A 14,216-nucleotide genomic window follows, 5' to 3' on the forward strand; every position below is an offset into this window, starting at 1 on the left:
ACATAGCATGGCAGCAACACATGACAACACAGCATGGTAGCAACACATGACAACACAGCATGGCAGCAACACATGACAACACAGCATGGCAGCAACACAGCATGGCGACAACACAGCATGGCAGCAACACATGACAACACAGCATGGTAGCAACACATGACAACACAGCATGGCAGCAACACATGACAACACAGCATGGCAGCAACACATGACAACACAGCATGGCAGCAACACAGCATGGCGACAACATGGCAGCAACACATGACAACATAGCATGGCAGCAACACATGACAACATAGCATGGCAGCAACACATGACAACATAGCATGGCAGCAACACATGACAACACAGCATGGCAGCAACACAGCATGGCGACAACACAGCATGGCAGCAACACATGACAACACAGCATGGCAGCAACACATGACAACACAGCATGGCAGCAACACATGACAACACAGCATGGTAGCAACACATGACAACACAGCATGGCAGCAACACATGACAACACAGCATGGTAGCAACACATGACAACATAGCATGGCAGCAACACATGACAACACAGCATGGCAGCAACACAGCATGGCGACAACACAGCATGGCAGCAACACATGACAACATAGCATGGCATCAACACATGACAACACAGCATGGTAGCAACACATGACAACACAGCATGGCAGCAACACATGACAACACAGCATGGCAGCAACATATGACAACACAGCATGGCAGCAACACATGACAACACAGCATGGCAGCAACACATGACAACACAGCATGGCAGCAACAAATGACAACACAGCATGGCAGCAACACAACATGGTAGCAGCACAAAACATGGTACAAACATTATTGGGCACAAACAAAAGCACAAAGATCAAGAAGGTAGAGACAACAATACATCACGTGAAGCAGCCACAACTGTCAGTAAGAGTGTCCCACGATTGAGTCTTAGAATGAAGAGATGGAGATAAAACTGTGCAGTTTGAGTGTTTCTTTGCAACTTGTTCCAGTCGCTAGCTGCATAGCTGAATCAATCTGTATAACAACACATGTCCAGTTACTGTACAGTATCAGCAATGACAAAACAAGAGGTGCTATTTCTGTTGGAAGTACAGTAATACCACACCATGGTGTAGAAGCGGGCCTCGGTTGATCATCTTAACTTCTCTGGTATACTTTAGCATCGCTGTTATTAATATATAGACAATTAATAGATAGACGTAGTTGAGAATAGCCAGAGAGGAACCTTGTTAGAGGAGTGTGTGTGTGTCTGTGTGTGTGTATGTGCGTGCGCGTCTACATTTCATTTAAAGATCTGGCATAGCACTAAGCTGATTATCTAAGAATAACACCAACACGCTCCTATCAGCCTTTAAACTTCAGCCTTCCTCCAGGCTACTGAGAAACACACAACATGCAAGGACAGAGAGAGACGAGGACAGAGAGAGAGGAGGACACAGAGAGAGACAAGGACAGAGAGAAAGACGAGGACAGAGAGAAAGACGAGGACAGAGAGAGAGAGACGAGGACAGAGAGAGGAGGACAGAGTGAGAGGAGGACACAGAGAGAGACGAGGACACAGAGAGAGACGAGGACAGAGAGAGAGACGAGGACAGAGAGAGACAAGGACAGAGAAAGATGAGGACAGAGAGAGACGAGGACAGAGAGAGAGAGTCGAGGACAGAGAGAGAGAGACAAGGACAGAGAGAGAGAGAGAGATGAGGACAGAGAGAGAGAGACGAGGACAGATAGAGATGAGGACAGAGAGAAACGAGGACAGAGAGAGAGAGACGAGGACAGAGAGAGGACAGAGAGACGAGGACAGGGTGAGACGAGGACAGAGAGAGAGAGACGAGGACAGACAGAGAGAGACAAGTACAGAGAGAGAGAGACGAGGACAGAGAGAGAGACGAGGACAGAGAGAGAGAGACGAAGACAGAGAGAGACTAGGACAGAGAGAGACTAGGACAGAGAGAGAGAGACGAGGACAGAGAGAGACGAGGACAGAGAGAGACAAGGACAGAGAGAGAGATGAGGACAGAGAAAGACAAGGACAGAGTGAGCGACGAGGACAGAGAGAGAGACGAGGACAGAGAGAGACAATGACAGAGAGAAACGAGGACAGAGAGAGAGGACAGAGAGAGAGAGACGAGGACAGAGAGAGAGAGAGAGAGAGAGAGAGACGAGGACAGAGTGAGAGATGAGGACAGAGAGAGAGACAAGGACAAAGAGAAACGAGGACAGAGAGAGAGAGGACAGAGAGAGAGAGAGAGAGAGGACAGAGAGAGAGAGACGAGGACAGAGAGAGGACAGAGAGAGAGGACAGAGAGACGAGGACAGGATGAGACGAGGACAGAGAGAGAGACGAGGACAGAGAGAGAGACGAGGACAGATAGAGATGAGGACAGAGAGAGAGAGACGAGGACAGACAGAGAGAGACAAGTACAGAGAGAGAGAGACGAGGACAGAGAGAGAGATGAGGACAGAGAGAGACAAGGACAGAGAGAGACAAGGACAGAGTGAGATGAGGACAGAGAGAGAGACGAGGACAGAGAGAGAGACGAGGACAGAGAGAGAGACGAGGACAGAGAGAGAGACGAGGACAGAGAGAGACAAGGACCGAGAGAGACAAGGACAGAGAAAGGCAAGGACAGCAGGTAACCCTGAGGTCTAGGCCCGTCTCCACAAAGCAGCCTTGTGGTACAGGCAGTTCCTGGTACAGTTCCTGGTACAGCTCCTGAGGTTGTCTGATGTATCTATAATCCACGCTCAAAGTGCTTGACACGTAGAAAGCAGAGAGGAGATCATGGAACATGCAGAACAATATCGACTGTTGATTTAGTTAACAGGTTCCATGTCTTTATCATTGTGTAAAAGGACAACTGGAGTCCAAAAACGATGGTGCTGGTAGAACGTGGACCGTGTGTGAAGAATAACAGCAAGAGTTGAAACTGAAGTGATGAATATTAGTATATCCCTCCCTCCCTCCATCCAATCATCCATCCATCCAATCATCCATCCCTCCCTCCAATCATCCATCCATCCATCCATCATCCATCCAATCATCAATCCATCCATCCATCCGTCCATCCATCCATCCATCCATCCATCCATCCATCCATCCATCCATCCATCCATCCATCCATCCATCCATCCATCCATCCATCCATCCATCTTTCCAATCATCCATCCATCCATCCATCCATCCATCCATCCATCCATCCATCCATCCATCCATCCATCCATCCGTCCATCCATCCATCCATCCATCCATCCATCCATTCTCAGTAGGTAGGTGTTTACCTCACGTTTCCTGGGCACAGTAGAGTCTTCATGATCTTCTGGGTCCCGTCCTGTAGCGTTTGAGCTGACCGCCTCTGAGAAGTCTGTGATGGCGTCTATGAACTCTGGTGTAGAGTGTCGGCCATAGCGCTTACTACCCCGCACAAACTTAGCTTGGACTGGTGAGTCTGTGGAGAAGGAGAAGGCGATGAGAATGGTCCATAAAACATGTCATTAAATCACGTCTAAACCGTCTAAACTAAAAAAAGGCATAGGTTAAGTCCTGAGATTACAGACTAGTACTAAAACACTTGAAGTAGGCATTCTAGTTAGGTCAACAAGTTACTATATCATTGGTATATCTATATCTATATCCAAAGGTTCATCATTTAATAACCTACATTTTGTTCTGGTCAGGAGGAACAAAAAAAAAAACTTTATTAGGACACCGGGCTTTCAATGTTTTCACTTCCATTCAGACACAGACTGTGACTCAGAACACATTAGCTCAACGGACAGGGATTTGAAGTCATATTTAAGGTAGAGTGATTACCTGCTCCTAAAAGGTAACACGGATTGACCGCTCTCTAACTCTACGGCACCGATTTAGTAATCCTTCTTAAATAAGTCTTACCTGCCTCCTCTCTCTCTCTACCCTCTTTTGGCACGTTACTCCAAAGCCCAAGTTCATTCACAGCCTCACCAGTCTCTTTCCCCCTGGAGTCACCCTCCTCCCCTCTCCTCCCCCTGGAGTCACCCTCCTCCCCTCTTCTCCCCCCTCCTTCCCTCTCTTTCCCCCTGGAGTCACCCTCCTCCCCTCTCTTCCCCCTTGGAGTAACCCTCCCCCCTCTCTTCCCCCTTGGAGTCACCCTCCTCCCCTCTCTTTCCCCTTGGAGTCGCCCTCCTCCCCTCTCCTCCCCCCTCCTCCCCTCTCTTTCCCCCTGGAGTCACCCTCCTCCCCTCTCCTCCCCCTGGAGTCACCCTCCTCCCCTCTCCTCCCCCCTCCTCCCCTCTCCTTCCCCCTGGAGTCACCCTCCTCCCCTCTCTTCCCCCTGGAGTCACCCTCCTCCCCTCTCTTCCCCCTTGGAGTCACCTTCCTCCCCTCTCTTCCTCCCTGGAGTCACCCTCATCCCCTCTCTTCCCCCTTGGAGTCACCCTCCTCCCCTCTCCTCCTCCCTGGAGTCACCCTCCTCCCCTCTCTTCCCCCTTGGAGTCACCCTCCTCCCCTCTCCTCCCTGGAGTCACCCTCCTCCCCTCTCTTCCCCCTGGAGTCACTCTCCTCCCCTCTCCTCCCCCTGGAATCACCCTCCTCCACCCTGGAATCACCCTCTTCCCCCCTGGAGTCACCCTCCTCCCCCTTCCTCCCCCCTGGAGTCACCCTCCTCCCCTCTCTTCCCCCCTGGAGTCACCCTCCTCCCCCATGGAGTCCCTCTCCTCCCCCTTCCTCCCTCCCTGTCACACTGCCTGGTCTCTCCCTCCTCCTCCCTCTTCTCTCTGTCACACTGCCTGGTCTCTCCCTCCCCCCTCCCCCTTCCTCCCTCCCTGTCACACTGCCTGGTCTCTCCCTCCCCCTCCTCCTCCCTCCCTGGTCTCTCCCTCCCCCTCCTCCTCCGTCCCTGTCACACTGCCTGGTCTCTCCCTCCCTCTCTGTCACACTGCCTGGTCTCCCCCTCCCCCTCCTCCTCCCTCTTCTCTCTGTCACACTGCCTGGTCTCTCCCTCCCCCTCCTCCTCCCTCCCTGTCACACTGCCTGGTCTCTCCCTCCCCCCTTCCTCCTCCCTCCCTCTCTGTCACACTGCCTGGTATCTCCCTCCCCCTCCTCCTCCCTCTTCTCTCTGTCACACTGCCTGGTCTCTCCCTCCCCCTCCCCCTTCCTCCCTCCCTGTCACACTGCCTGGTCTCTCCCTCCCCCTCCTCCTCCCTCCCTGGTCTCTCCCTCCCCCTCCTCCTCCGTCCCTGTCACACTGTCTGGTCTCTCCCTCCCCTTTCCTCCCTCTTCTCTCTGTCACACTGCCTGGTCTCTCCCTCCCTCTCTGTCACACTGCCTGGTCTCCCCCTCCCCCTCCTCCTCCCTCTTCTCTCTGTCACACTGCCTGGTCTCTCCCTCCCCCTCCTCCTCCCTCCCTGTCACACTGCCTGGTCTCTCCCTCCCCCCTTCCTCCTCTCTCCCTCTCTGTCACACTGCCTGGTATCTCCCTCCCCCTCCTCCTCCCTCCCTGTCACACTGCCTGGCCTCTCCCTCCCCCCTCCTCCTCCCTCCCTGTCACAGTGCCTGGTCTCCCCCTCCTCCCTCTTCTCTCTGTCACACTGCCTGGCAGGACTGTAGTTGAGTTTCTCTGCCCTCACTGACACTCATGTGGCTTAATGCATCTGATCCGGTGAGAGCCAGACTGTAAACACAGAACAGCACAGTTTGAACACAGGAGTACAGCTTGTGTTACATCACAACCCAAACAGGGCACTTAAGGACTCTTCATTTTATACAATGCTTTTTCAAGAGAGACAGAACAGATGCCCAAACTGTATGGTCATAGGAATCTAAATACACGTCAAAGATAATACATTGATTCCATGTCCCGTACCATATTCCATGTCCCGTACCATATTCCATGTCCCGTACCATATTCCATGTCCCGTACCATATTCCATGTTCTGTACTCCCTGGCAGGACTGTACCATATTCCATGTCCCGTACCATATTCCATGTCCCGTACCATATTCCATGTCCCGTACCATATTCCATGTCCCGTACCATATTCCATGTTCCGTACCATATTCCATGTTCCGTACCATATTCCATGTTCCGTACCATATTCCATGTCCCGTACCATATTCCATGTTCCGTACCATATTCCATGTTCCGTACCATATTCTATGTTCCGTACCATACGTGCAACGATGACAGTTCAAAAACTCATAAAATGTGAGTTTGGTATTCACAAGAAGCATTGCCTGATGTGAACCATGCCTCGAACAAAAGAGATCTCAGAAGACCTAAGATGAAGAATTGTTGACTTGCATAAAGTTGGAAAGGGTTACAAAAGTATCTCTAAAAGCCTTGATGTTCATCAGTCCACGGTCAGATAAATTGTCTATAAGTGGAGAAAGTTCAGCACTGTTGCTACTCTCCCTAGGAGTGGCCATCCTGCAAAGATGACTGCAAGAGCACAGCTCAGAACGCTCAATGAGGTTAAGAAGAATCCTAGAGTGTCAGCTAAAGACTTACAGAAATCTCTGGAACATGCTAACATCTCTGTTGACGAGTCTACGATACGTAAAACACTAAACAAGAATGGTGTTCATGGGAGGACACCACGGAAGAAGCCACTGCTGTCCAAAAAAAAATTGCTGCACGTCTGAAGTTTGCAAAAGTGCACCTGGATGTTCCACAGAGCTACTGGCAAAATATTCTGTGAACAGATGAAACTACAGCTGAGTTGTTTGGAAGGAACACACAACACTATGTGTGGAGAGAAAAAAAGGCACAGCACACCAACATCAAAACCTCATCCCAACTGTAAAGTATGGTGGAGGGAGCATCATGGTTTGGGGCTGCTTTGCTGCCTCAGGGCCTGGACAGCTTGCTATCATCGACGGAAAAATGAATTCCCAAGTTTATCAAGACAATTTGCAGGAGAATGTAAGGTTATCTGTCCGCCAATTGAAGCTCAACAGAAGTTAGGTGATGCAACAGTTCACACTAGACAGCCCAAGAATATTGCTGAACTGAAACAGTTTTGTAAAGATGAATTGTCCAAAATTCCTCCTGACCGTTGTTACAGGTCTGATCCGCAACTACAGAAAACGTTTGGTTGAGGTTATTGCTGCCAAAGGAGGGTCAACTAGTTATTAAATCAAAGGGCTCACATACTTTTTCCACCCTGCACTGTGAATATTTACACGGAATGTTCAATAAAGAGATGAAAACGTATAATTGTTTGTGTGTTATTAGTTTAAACAGACTGTGTTTGTCTAGTGTTGTGACCTAGATGAAGATCAGATCACATTTGATGACCAATTCATGCAGAAATCCAGGTAATTCCAAAGGGTTCACATAACTGTGTTCTTCCCACTGTACATCCAATAATAAGCACTGAGCTCTGTTGACAAAGCGATGCAAGTTTCTCCTAAAAGCTAAGGCATTGTCAAGAGAGAGAGGTCACATGCTTGGGAGACAGAGGACGTGAGATCAAGGACCAATGAGAGTTTGTGAGTCGAGGAAGCTATATTGTTGAACAGTGACATCTTTCAGAGTTCCACTCCTTCCTTACCTGGTGATAGAGGAGCACGTGCTGTCTCCTGACTGGGTTCAAGCGTTGCTGCTATGCTCGTTGATAACACCAGAATCAGGGCATTCTTGAACTGGTCAAAACCAACCTGCAACACAAAATACAACATTTTGCAATGAGACACAACAGTTTTTCCTGAATGTTCTCCCACAATAACATGCAGGGTGTTCAACAAGTAGGAAAGACAAAACATTACTCAGATAATAAAATATTGGTCATGAAATTCCTAACATTGAATTGCATTGAATCCTGTGAATGCAGGATGGAGGACGGGGGGTGTCCCTGGACGACATGTCTAGGGAGGAGGAGGACGGGGGTGTCCCTGGATGGCATGTCTTGGGAGATGGAGGAGAGGGATGTCTCTGGATGACATGTCTAGGGAGATGGAGGGTGGGTGTCCCTGGACGACATGTCTAGGGAGGAGGACGAGGGTGTCCCTGGACGACATGTCTAGGGAGGAGGAGGACGGGGGGGTGTCCCTGGACGACATGTCTAGGGAGATGGAGGAGGGGGGTGGCCCTGGACGACATGTCTAGGGAGGAGGAGGACGGGGGTGTCCCTGGACGACATGTCTAGGGAGGAGGAGGACGGGGGGTGTCCCTGGACGACATGACTAGGGAGATGGGGGTGTCCCTGGATGACATGTCTAGGGAGGAGGAGGAGAGGGGTGTCCCTGGATGACAAGTCTAGGGAGGAGGAGGACGGGGGGGTGTGCCTGGATGACATGTCCAGGGACATGGAGGAGGGGGGTGTCCCTGGATGACATGTCTAGGGAGATGGAGGAGGGGGGTGTCCCTGGACGACATGTCTAGGGAGGAGGACGAGGGTGTCCCTGGACGACATGTCTAGGGAGATGGAGGAGCGGGTGGCCCTGGACGACATGTCTAGGGAGATGGGGGAAGGGGGTGTCCCTGGATGACATGTCTAGGGAGGAGGAGGAGAGGGGTGTCCCTGGATTACATGTCTAGGGTGGAGTTGGGAGGACATCCTTCTGAAGCAGCTGCTGGCCCTTTTCCAACAGTTATGCAGATTCTCTTTGTTTTGCCATGCGGATTCCTTTCTTGCTTTATTGTTGAAGGGGTAGCCTAGTCCTTTATTGTTGAGGGGTAGCCTAGTCCTTTATTGTTGAGGGGTAGCCTAGTCCTTTATTGTTGAGGGGTAGCCTAGTCCTTTATTGTTGAGGGGTAGCCTGGGCCTTTATTGTTGAGAGGTAGCCTAGTCCTTTATTGTTGAGGGGTAGCCTGGGCCTTTATTGTTGAGGGGTAGACTGGGCCTTTATTGTTGAGAGGTAGCCTAGTCCTTTATTGTTGAGAGGTAGCCTGGTCCTTTATTGTTGAGGGGTAGCCTGGTCCTTTATTGTTGAGGGGTAGCCTGGGCCTTTATTGTTGAGGGGTAGACTGGGCCTTTATTGTTGAGAGGTAGCCTGGTCCTTTATTGTTGAGGGGTAGCCTAGTCCTTTATTGTTGAGGGGTAGCCTAGTCCTTTATTGTTGAGGGGTAGCCTGGGCCTTTATTGTTGAGAGGTAGCCTAGTCCTTTATTGTTGAGGGGTAGCCTAGTCCTTTATTGTTGAGGGGTAGCCTAGTCCTTTATTGTTGAGGGGTAGCCTGGGCCTTTATTGTTGAGGGGTAGCCTAGTCCTTTATTGTTGAAGGGTAGCCTAGTCCTTTATTGTTGAGAGGTAGCCTGGTCCTTTATTGTTGAGGGGTAGCCTGGGCCTTTATTGTTGAGGGGTAGCCTGGGCCTTTATTGTTGAGGGGTAGACTGGGCCTTTATTGTTGAGAGGTAGCCTAGTCCTTTATTGTTGAGGGGTAGCCTAGTCCTTTATTGTTGAGGGGTAGCCTAGTCCTTTATTGTTGAGGGGTAGCCTAGTCCTTTATTGTTGAGGGGTAGCCTAGTCCTTTATTGTTGAGGGGTAGCCTGGGCCTTTATTGTTGAAGGGGTAGCCTAGTCCTTTATTGTTGAGGGGTAGCCTGGGCCTTTATTGTTGAGGGGTAGCCTAGTCCTTTATTGTTGAAGGGGTAGCCTAGTCCTTTATTGTTGAGGGGTAGCCTAGTCCTTTATTGTTGAGGGGTAGCCTAGTCCTTTATTGTTGAGGGGTAGCCTAGTCCTTTATTGTTGAAGGGGTAGCCTAGTCCTTTATTGTTGAGGGGTAGCCTGGGCCTTTATTGTTGAGGGGTAGCCTAGTCCTTTATTGTTGAAGGGGTAGCCTAGTCCTTTATTGTTGAGAGGTAGCCTGGGCCTTTATTGTTGAGGGGTAGCCTAGTCCTTTATTGTTGAGAGGTAGCCTGGGCCTTTATTGTTGAGAGGTAGCCTAGTCCTTTATTGTTGAGAGGTAGCCTGGGCCTTTATTGTTGAGGGGTAGACTGGGCCTTTATTGTTGAGGGGTAGCCTAGTCCTTTATTGTTGAGGGGTAGCCTGGGCCTTTATTGTTGAGAGGTAGCCTAGTCCTTTATTGTTGAGGGGTAGCCTGGGCCTTTATTGTTGAGAGGTAGCCTAGTCCTTTATTGTTGAGAGGTAGCCTGGTCCTTTATTGTTGAGAGGTAGCCTGGGCCTTTATTGTTGAGGGGTAGCCTGGGCCTTTATTGTTGAGGGGTAGACTGGGCCTTTATTGTTGAGGGGTAGACTGGGCCTTTATTGTTGAGGGGTAGACTGGGCCTTTATTGTTGAGGGGTAGCCTGGTCCTTTATTGTTGAGAGGTAGCCTGGGCCTTTATTGTTGAGGGGTAGCCTAGTCCTTTATTGTTGAGGGGTAGACTGGGCCTTTATTGTTGAGGGGTAGCCTGGGCCTTTATTGTTGAGGGGTAGCCTGGGCCTTTATTGTTGAGGGGTAGCCTGGGCCTTTATTGTTGAGGGGTAGCCTGGGCCTTTATTGTTGAGGGGTAGCCTGGTCCTTTATTGTTGAGGGGTAGCCTGGTCCTTTATTGTTGAGGGGTAGCCTGGGCCTTTATTGTTGAGGGGTAGCCTGGTCCTTTATTGTTGAGGGGTAGCTTGGGCCTTTATTGTTGAGAGGTAGCCTGGGCCTTTATTGTTGAGGGGTAGCCTGGGCCTTTATTGTTGAGGGGTAGCCTGGGCCTTTATTGTTGAGTGGTAGCCTGGGCCTTTATTGTTGAGGGGTAGCCTGGGCCTCTATTGTTGAGGGGTAGGTCGTCGAACATCTCATTCCAAAATCATGGGCATTAATATGGAGTTGGTCCCCTCTTTGCTGCTATAACAGCCTCCACTTGTCTGGGAAGGCTTTCAACTAGATGTTGGAACATTGCTGCGGGGACTTGCTTCCATTCAGCCACAAGAGCATTAGTGAGATTGGGTACTGATGTTGGGCGGTTAGGCCTGGCTTGCAGTCCGCGTTCCAATTCATGGTCACGTACCGTAACCGAACCGTGACCTCAAAACCTCAATACGTACCTGGGTTTGGTGAACCGCCACACCCCTAGTTATGAGTAATGTGGGCTTATTTTGGGGGAATCCATCCACCCAACCATACAAAGTAACTCATAGGCTACCTGCCAGATTTTGGCGGTGGGCAGTTATGAGTGAATTTTACCATTAATAAAATTGAAGAGATATTTTATTTTGACCAGACATGGAGGATACACAATAACAAAAGATTTAAACAAAGGCCTTCCTATTTCAGGCCGAACAAAGCAAGGAGGGAATTTTCCTCATCAAGCACCCTCTCAAACAGACACACTTCACTTGTGAATGTTGATTAGCCTGGTTGTTATGACAACAGACACCTGGGATGAGAAGGCCAATGAAAGGGTCTAATTTCTCTCTAAAACAAGACAGCTAACAAAGCACCAGGAGACTGGCCCTGGTTCCCTGCCTGACTGGCTCCCTGGTTGACTGGTACCCTGGTTGACTGGTTCCCTGCCTGACTGGCTCCCTGGTTGACTGGCTCCCTGCCTGACTGGCACCCTGGCTGACTGGCTCCCTGGTTGACTGGCTCCCTGGTTGACTGGCTCCCTGGTTGACTGGCTCCCTGGTTGACTGGCTCCCTGGCTGACTGGCTCCCTGGTTGACCGTCTGACTGGCTCCCTGGTTGACTGGCTCCCTGGTTGACTGGCTCCCTGGTAGACTGGCTCCCTCGTTGACTGTCTGACTGGCTCCCTGGTTGACTGGCTCCCTGGCTGACTGGTTGACCGGCTCCCTGGTTGACCGGCTCCCTGGCTGACCGGCTCCCTGGCTGACCGGCTCCCTGGCTGACTGGCTCCCTGGTTGACCGGCTCCCTGACTGGTTGACCGGCTCCCTGGCTGACTGGCTCCCTGGCTGACTGGCTCCCTGGCTGACTGGCTCCCTGGTTGACTGGCTCCCTGGTTGACTGGCTCCCTGGTTGACTGGCTCCCTGGCTGCATGGTTGACTGGCTCCATGGTTGACTGGCTCCCTGGTTGACTGGCTCCCTGGTTGACTGGCTCCCTGGTTCCCTGGCTCCATGGTTGACTGGCTCCCTGGTTGACTGGCTCCCTGGTTCCCTGGTTGAATGGCTCCCTGGTTGACTGTCTCCCTGGTTCCCTGGTTGACTGGCTCCCTGGTTCCCTGGCTGACTGGCTCCCTGGTAGACTGGCTCCCTCGTTGACAGTCTGACTGGCTCCCTGGTTGACTGGCTCCCTGGCTGACCGGATCCCTGGTTGACCGGATCCCTGGCTCCCTGGCTGACTGGCTCCCTGGTTGACTGGCTCCCTGGTTGACTGGCTCCCTGGCTGACTGGCTCCCTGGTTGACTGGCTCCCTGGTTCCCTGGCTGACTGGCTCCCTGGTTGACTGGCTCCCTGGTTGACTGGCTCCCTGGTTGACTGGCTCCCTGGTTGACTGGCTCCCTGGTTCCCTGGCTCCCTGGTTGACTGGCTCCCTGGTTGACTGGCTCCATGGTTGACTGGCTCCCTGGCTGACTGGCACCCTGGTTGACTGGCTCCCTGGATGACTGGCTCCCTGGTTGACTGGCTCCCTGGCTGACTGGCACCCTGGTTGACTGGCTCCCTGGTTCCCTGGCTGACTGGCTTCCTGGTTGACTGGCTCCCTGGTTCCCTGGCTGACTGGCTCCCTGGCTGACTGGCTCCCTGGTTGACTGGCTCCCTGGCTGACTGGCACCCTGGCTGACTGGCACCCTGGTTGACTGGCTCCCTGGTTCCCTGGCTGACTGGCTCCCTGGTTGACTGGCTCCCTGGTTCCCTGGCTGACTGGCTCCCTGGTTGACTGGCTCCCTGGCACCCTGGTTGACTGGCACCCTGGTTGACTGTCTGACTGGCTCCCTGGTTGACTGGCTCCCTGGCTGACTGGCTCCCTGGTTGACTGGCTCCCTGGTTGACTGGCTCCCTGGTTCCCTGGTTGACTGGCTCCCTGGTTCCCTGGCTGACTGGCTCCCTGGTTGACTGTCTGACTGGCTCCCTGGTTGACTGGCTCCCTGGTTGACTGGCTCCCTGGCTGACTGGCTCCCTGGTTGACTGGCTCCCTGGTTCCCTGGCTGACTGGCACCCTGGTTGACTGGTTCCCTGGCTGACTGGTTCCCTGGCTGACTGGCTCCCTGGTTGACTGGCTCCCTGGCTGACTGGCTCCCTGGCTGACTGGCTCCCTGGTTGACTGGCTCCCTGGCTGACTGGCTCCCTGGCTGACTGGCTTGGGCATTATGCCCTATAGGATGAAGACAGAGTAGTCTATATCCTGAGCTGTGGCCGGTGGAGGGGGTTTACCCTGCCAGTGAACTAACAACACCAGTTAGTTAACATTAGTTAACACTAACTTAACGCAGACCAGAGTTGTAGCAGGGTCGTATTCATTAGCGCACACCATTGCAAAACGTAAACAAAATGTTTTACAACAACAACAAAACAAAAAAAAGTTTGTTATTAGACAAGTTCTGGAAGTCCCTCCCTGTTTCAGTCCGTTCTCTTCAAAACCCTAATGAACAGGCCCAGGTGTAGGGGCTTACCCTGCCAGTGAGTCTGAACAGGCCCAGGTGTAGGGGCTTACCCTGCCAGTGAGTCTGAACAGGCCCAGGTGTAGGGGCTTACCCTGCCAGTGAGTCTGTCCTGGTTCTGCAGCAGGGCATGAAGCAGTGCGGGGGTGGAATCCTCCAGGTGCAGGGCCTGGCACAAGTCAGATAGCTCCTCGGGGCACAGCGACCCGGCGCCGCTGGCGTCGAAACTCTCAAAGACCTCCTTCAGACGCTCCTCGTACTGATCCTGCTGGCCGTCATCCATCCCATAGGACAGCACCCTGCCCTGGAGACAGAGTTAGCACAGTTATAGGACAGCACCCTACCCTGGACAGAGTTAGCACAGTTATAGGACAGCACCCTGCCCTGGACAGAGTTAGCACAGTTATAGGACAGCACCCTACCCTGGACAGAGTTAACACAGTTATAGGACAGCACCCTACCCTGGAGACAGAGTTAGCACAGTTATAGGACAGCACCATGCCCTGGAGACAGAGTTAACACAGTTATAGGACAGCACCCTGCCCTGGACAGAGTTAGCACAGTTATAGGACAGCACCCTGCCCTGGAGACAGAGTTAGCACAGTTATAGGACAGCACCCTGCCCTGGAGACAGTTAGCACAGTTATAGGACAGCACCCTGCCCTGGAGACAGAGTTAGCACAGTTATAGGACAGAACCCTGCCCTGGAGACAGTTAGCACAGTT

General features: G+C 52.0%; 1 protein-coding gene across 1 annotated transcript in view; it reads right to left on the reverse strand.

The window, feature by feature from the left end:
* The window catches only part of nin (ninein (GSK3B interacting protein)), a 57,558-nt gene extending 43,758 nt beyond the window's left edge, over nucleotides 1-13,800 (reverse strand). Inside the window, exons 1-3 of the mRNA XM_039009215.1 lie at nucleotides 13,586-13,800; nucleotides 7,560-7,665; nucleotides 3,310-3,476 (exon numbers count right to left, since the gene is read on the reverse strand). Coding sequence (XP_038865143.1) covers nucleotides 3,310-3,476; nucleotides 7,560-7,665; nucleotides 13,586-13,774 — 462 coding nt within the window. The 5' untranslated portion in view covers nucleotides 13,775-13,800. The remainder of the gene's footprint in view (nucleotides 1-3,309; nucleotides 3,477-7,559; nucleotides 7,666-13,585) is intronic.
* Nucleotides 13,801-14,216: the final 416 nt, after the last annotated feature.

This window comes from Salvelinus namaycush, chromosome 15 (genome assembly GCF_016432855.1).
Source record: "Salvelinus namaycush isolate Seneca chromosome 15, SaNama_1.0, whole genome shotgun sequence".
NCBI classification, from domain to species: domain Eukaryota; kingdom Metazoa; phylum Chordata; class Actinopteri; order Salmoniformes; family Salmonidae; genus Salvelinus; species Salvelinus namaycush.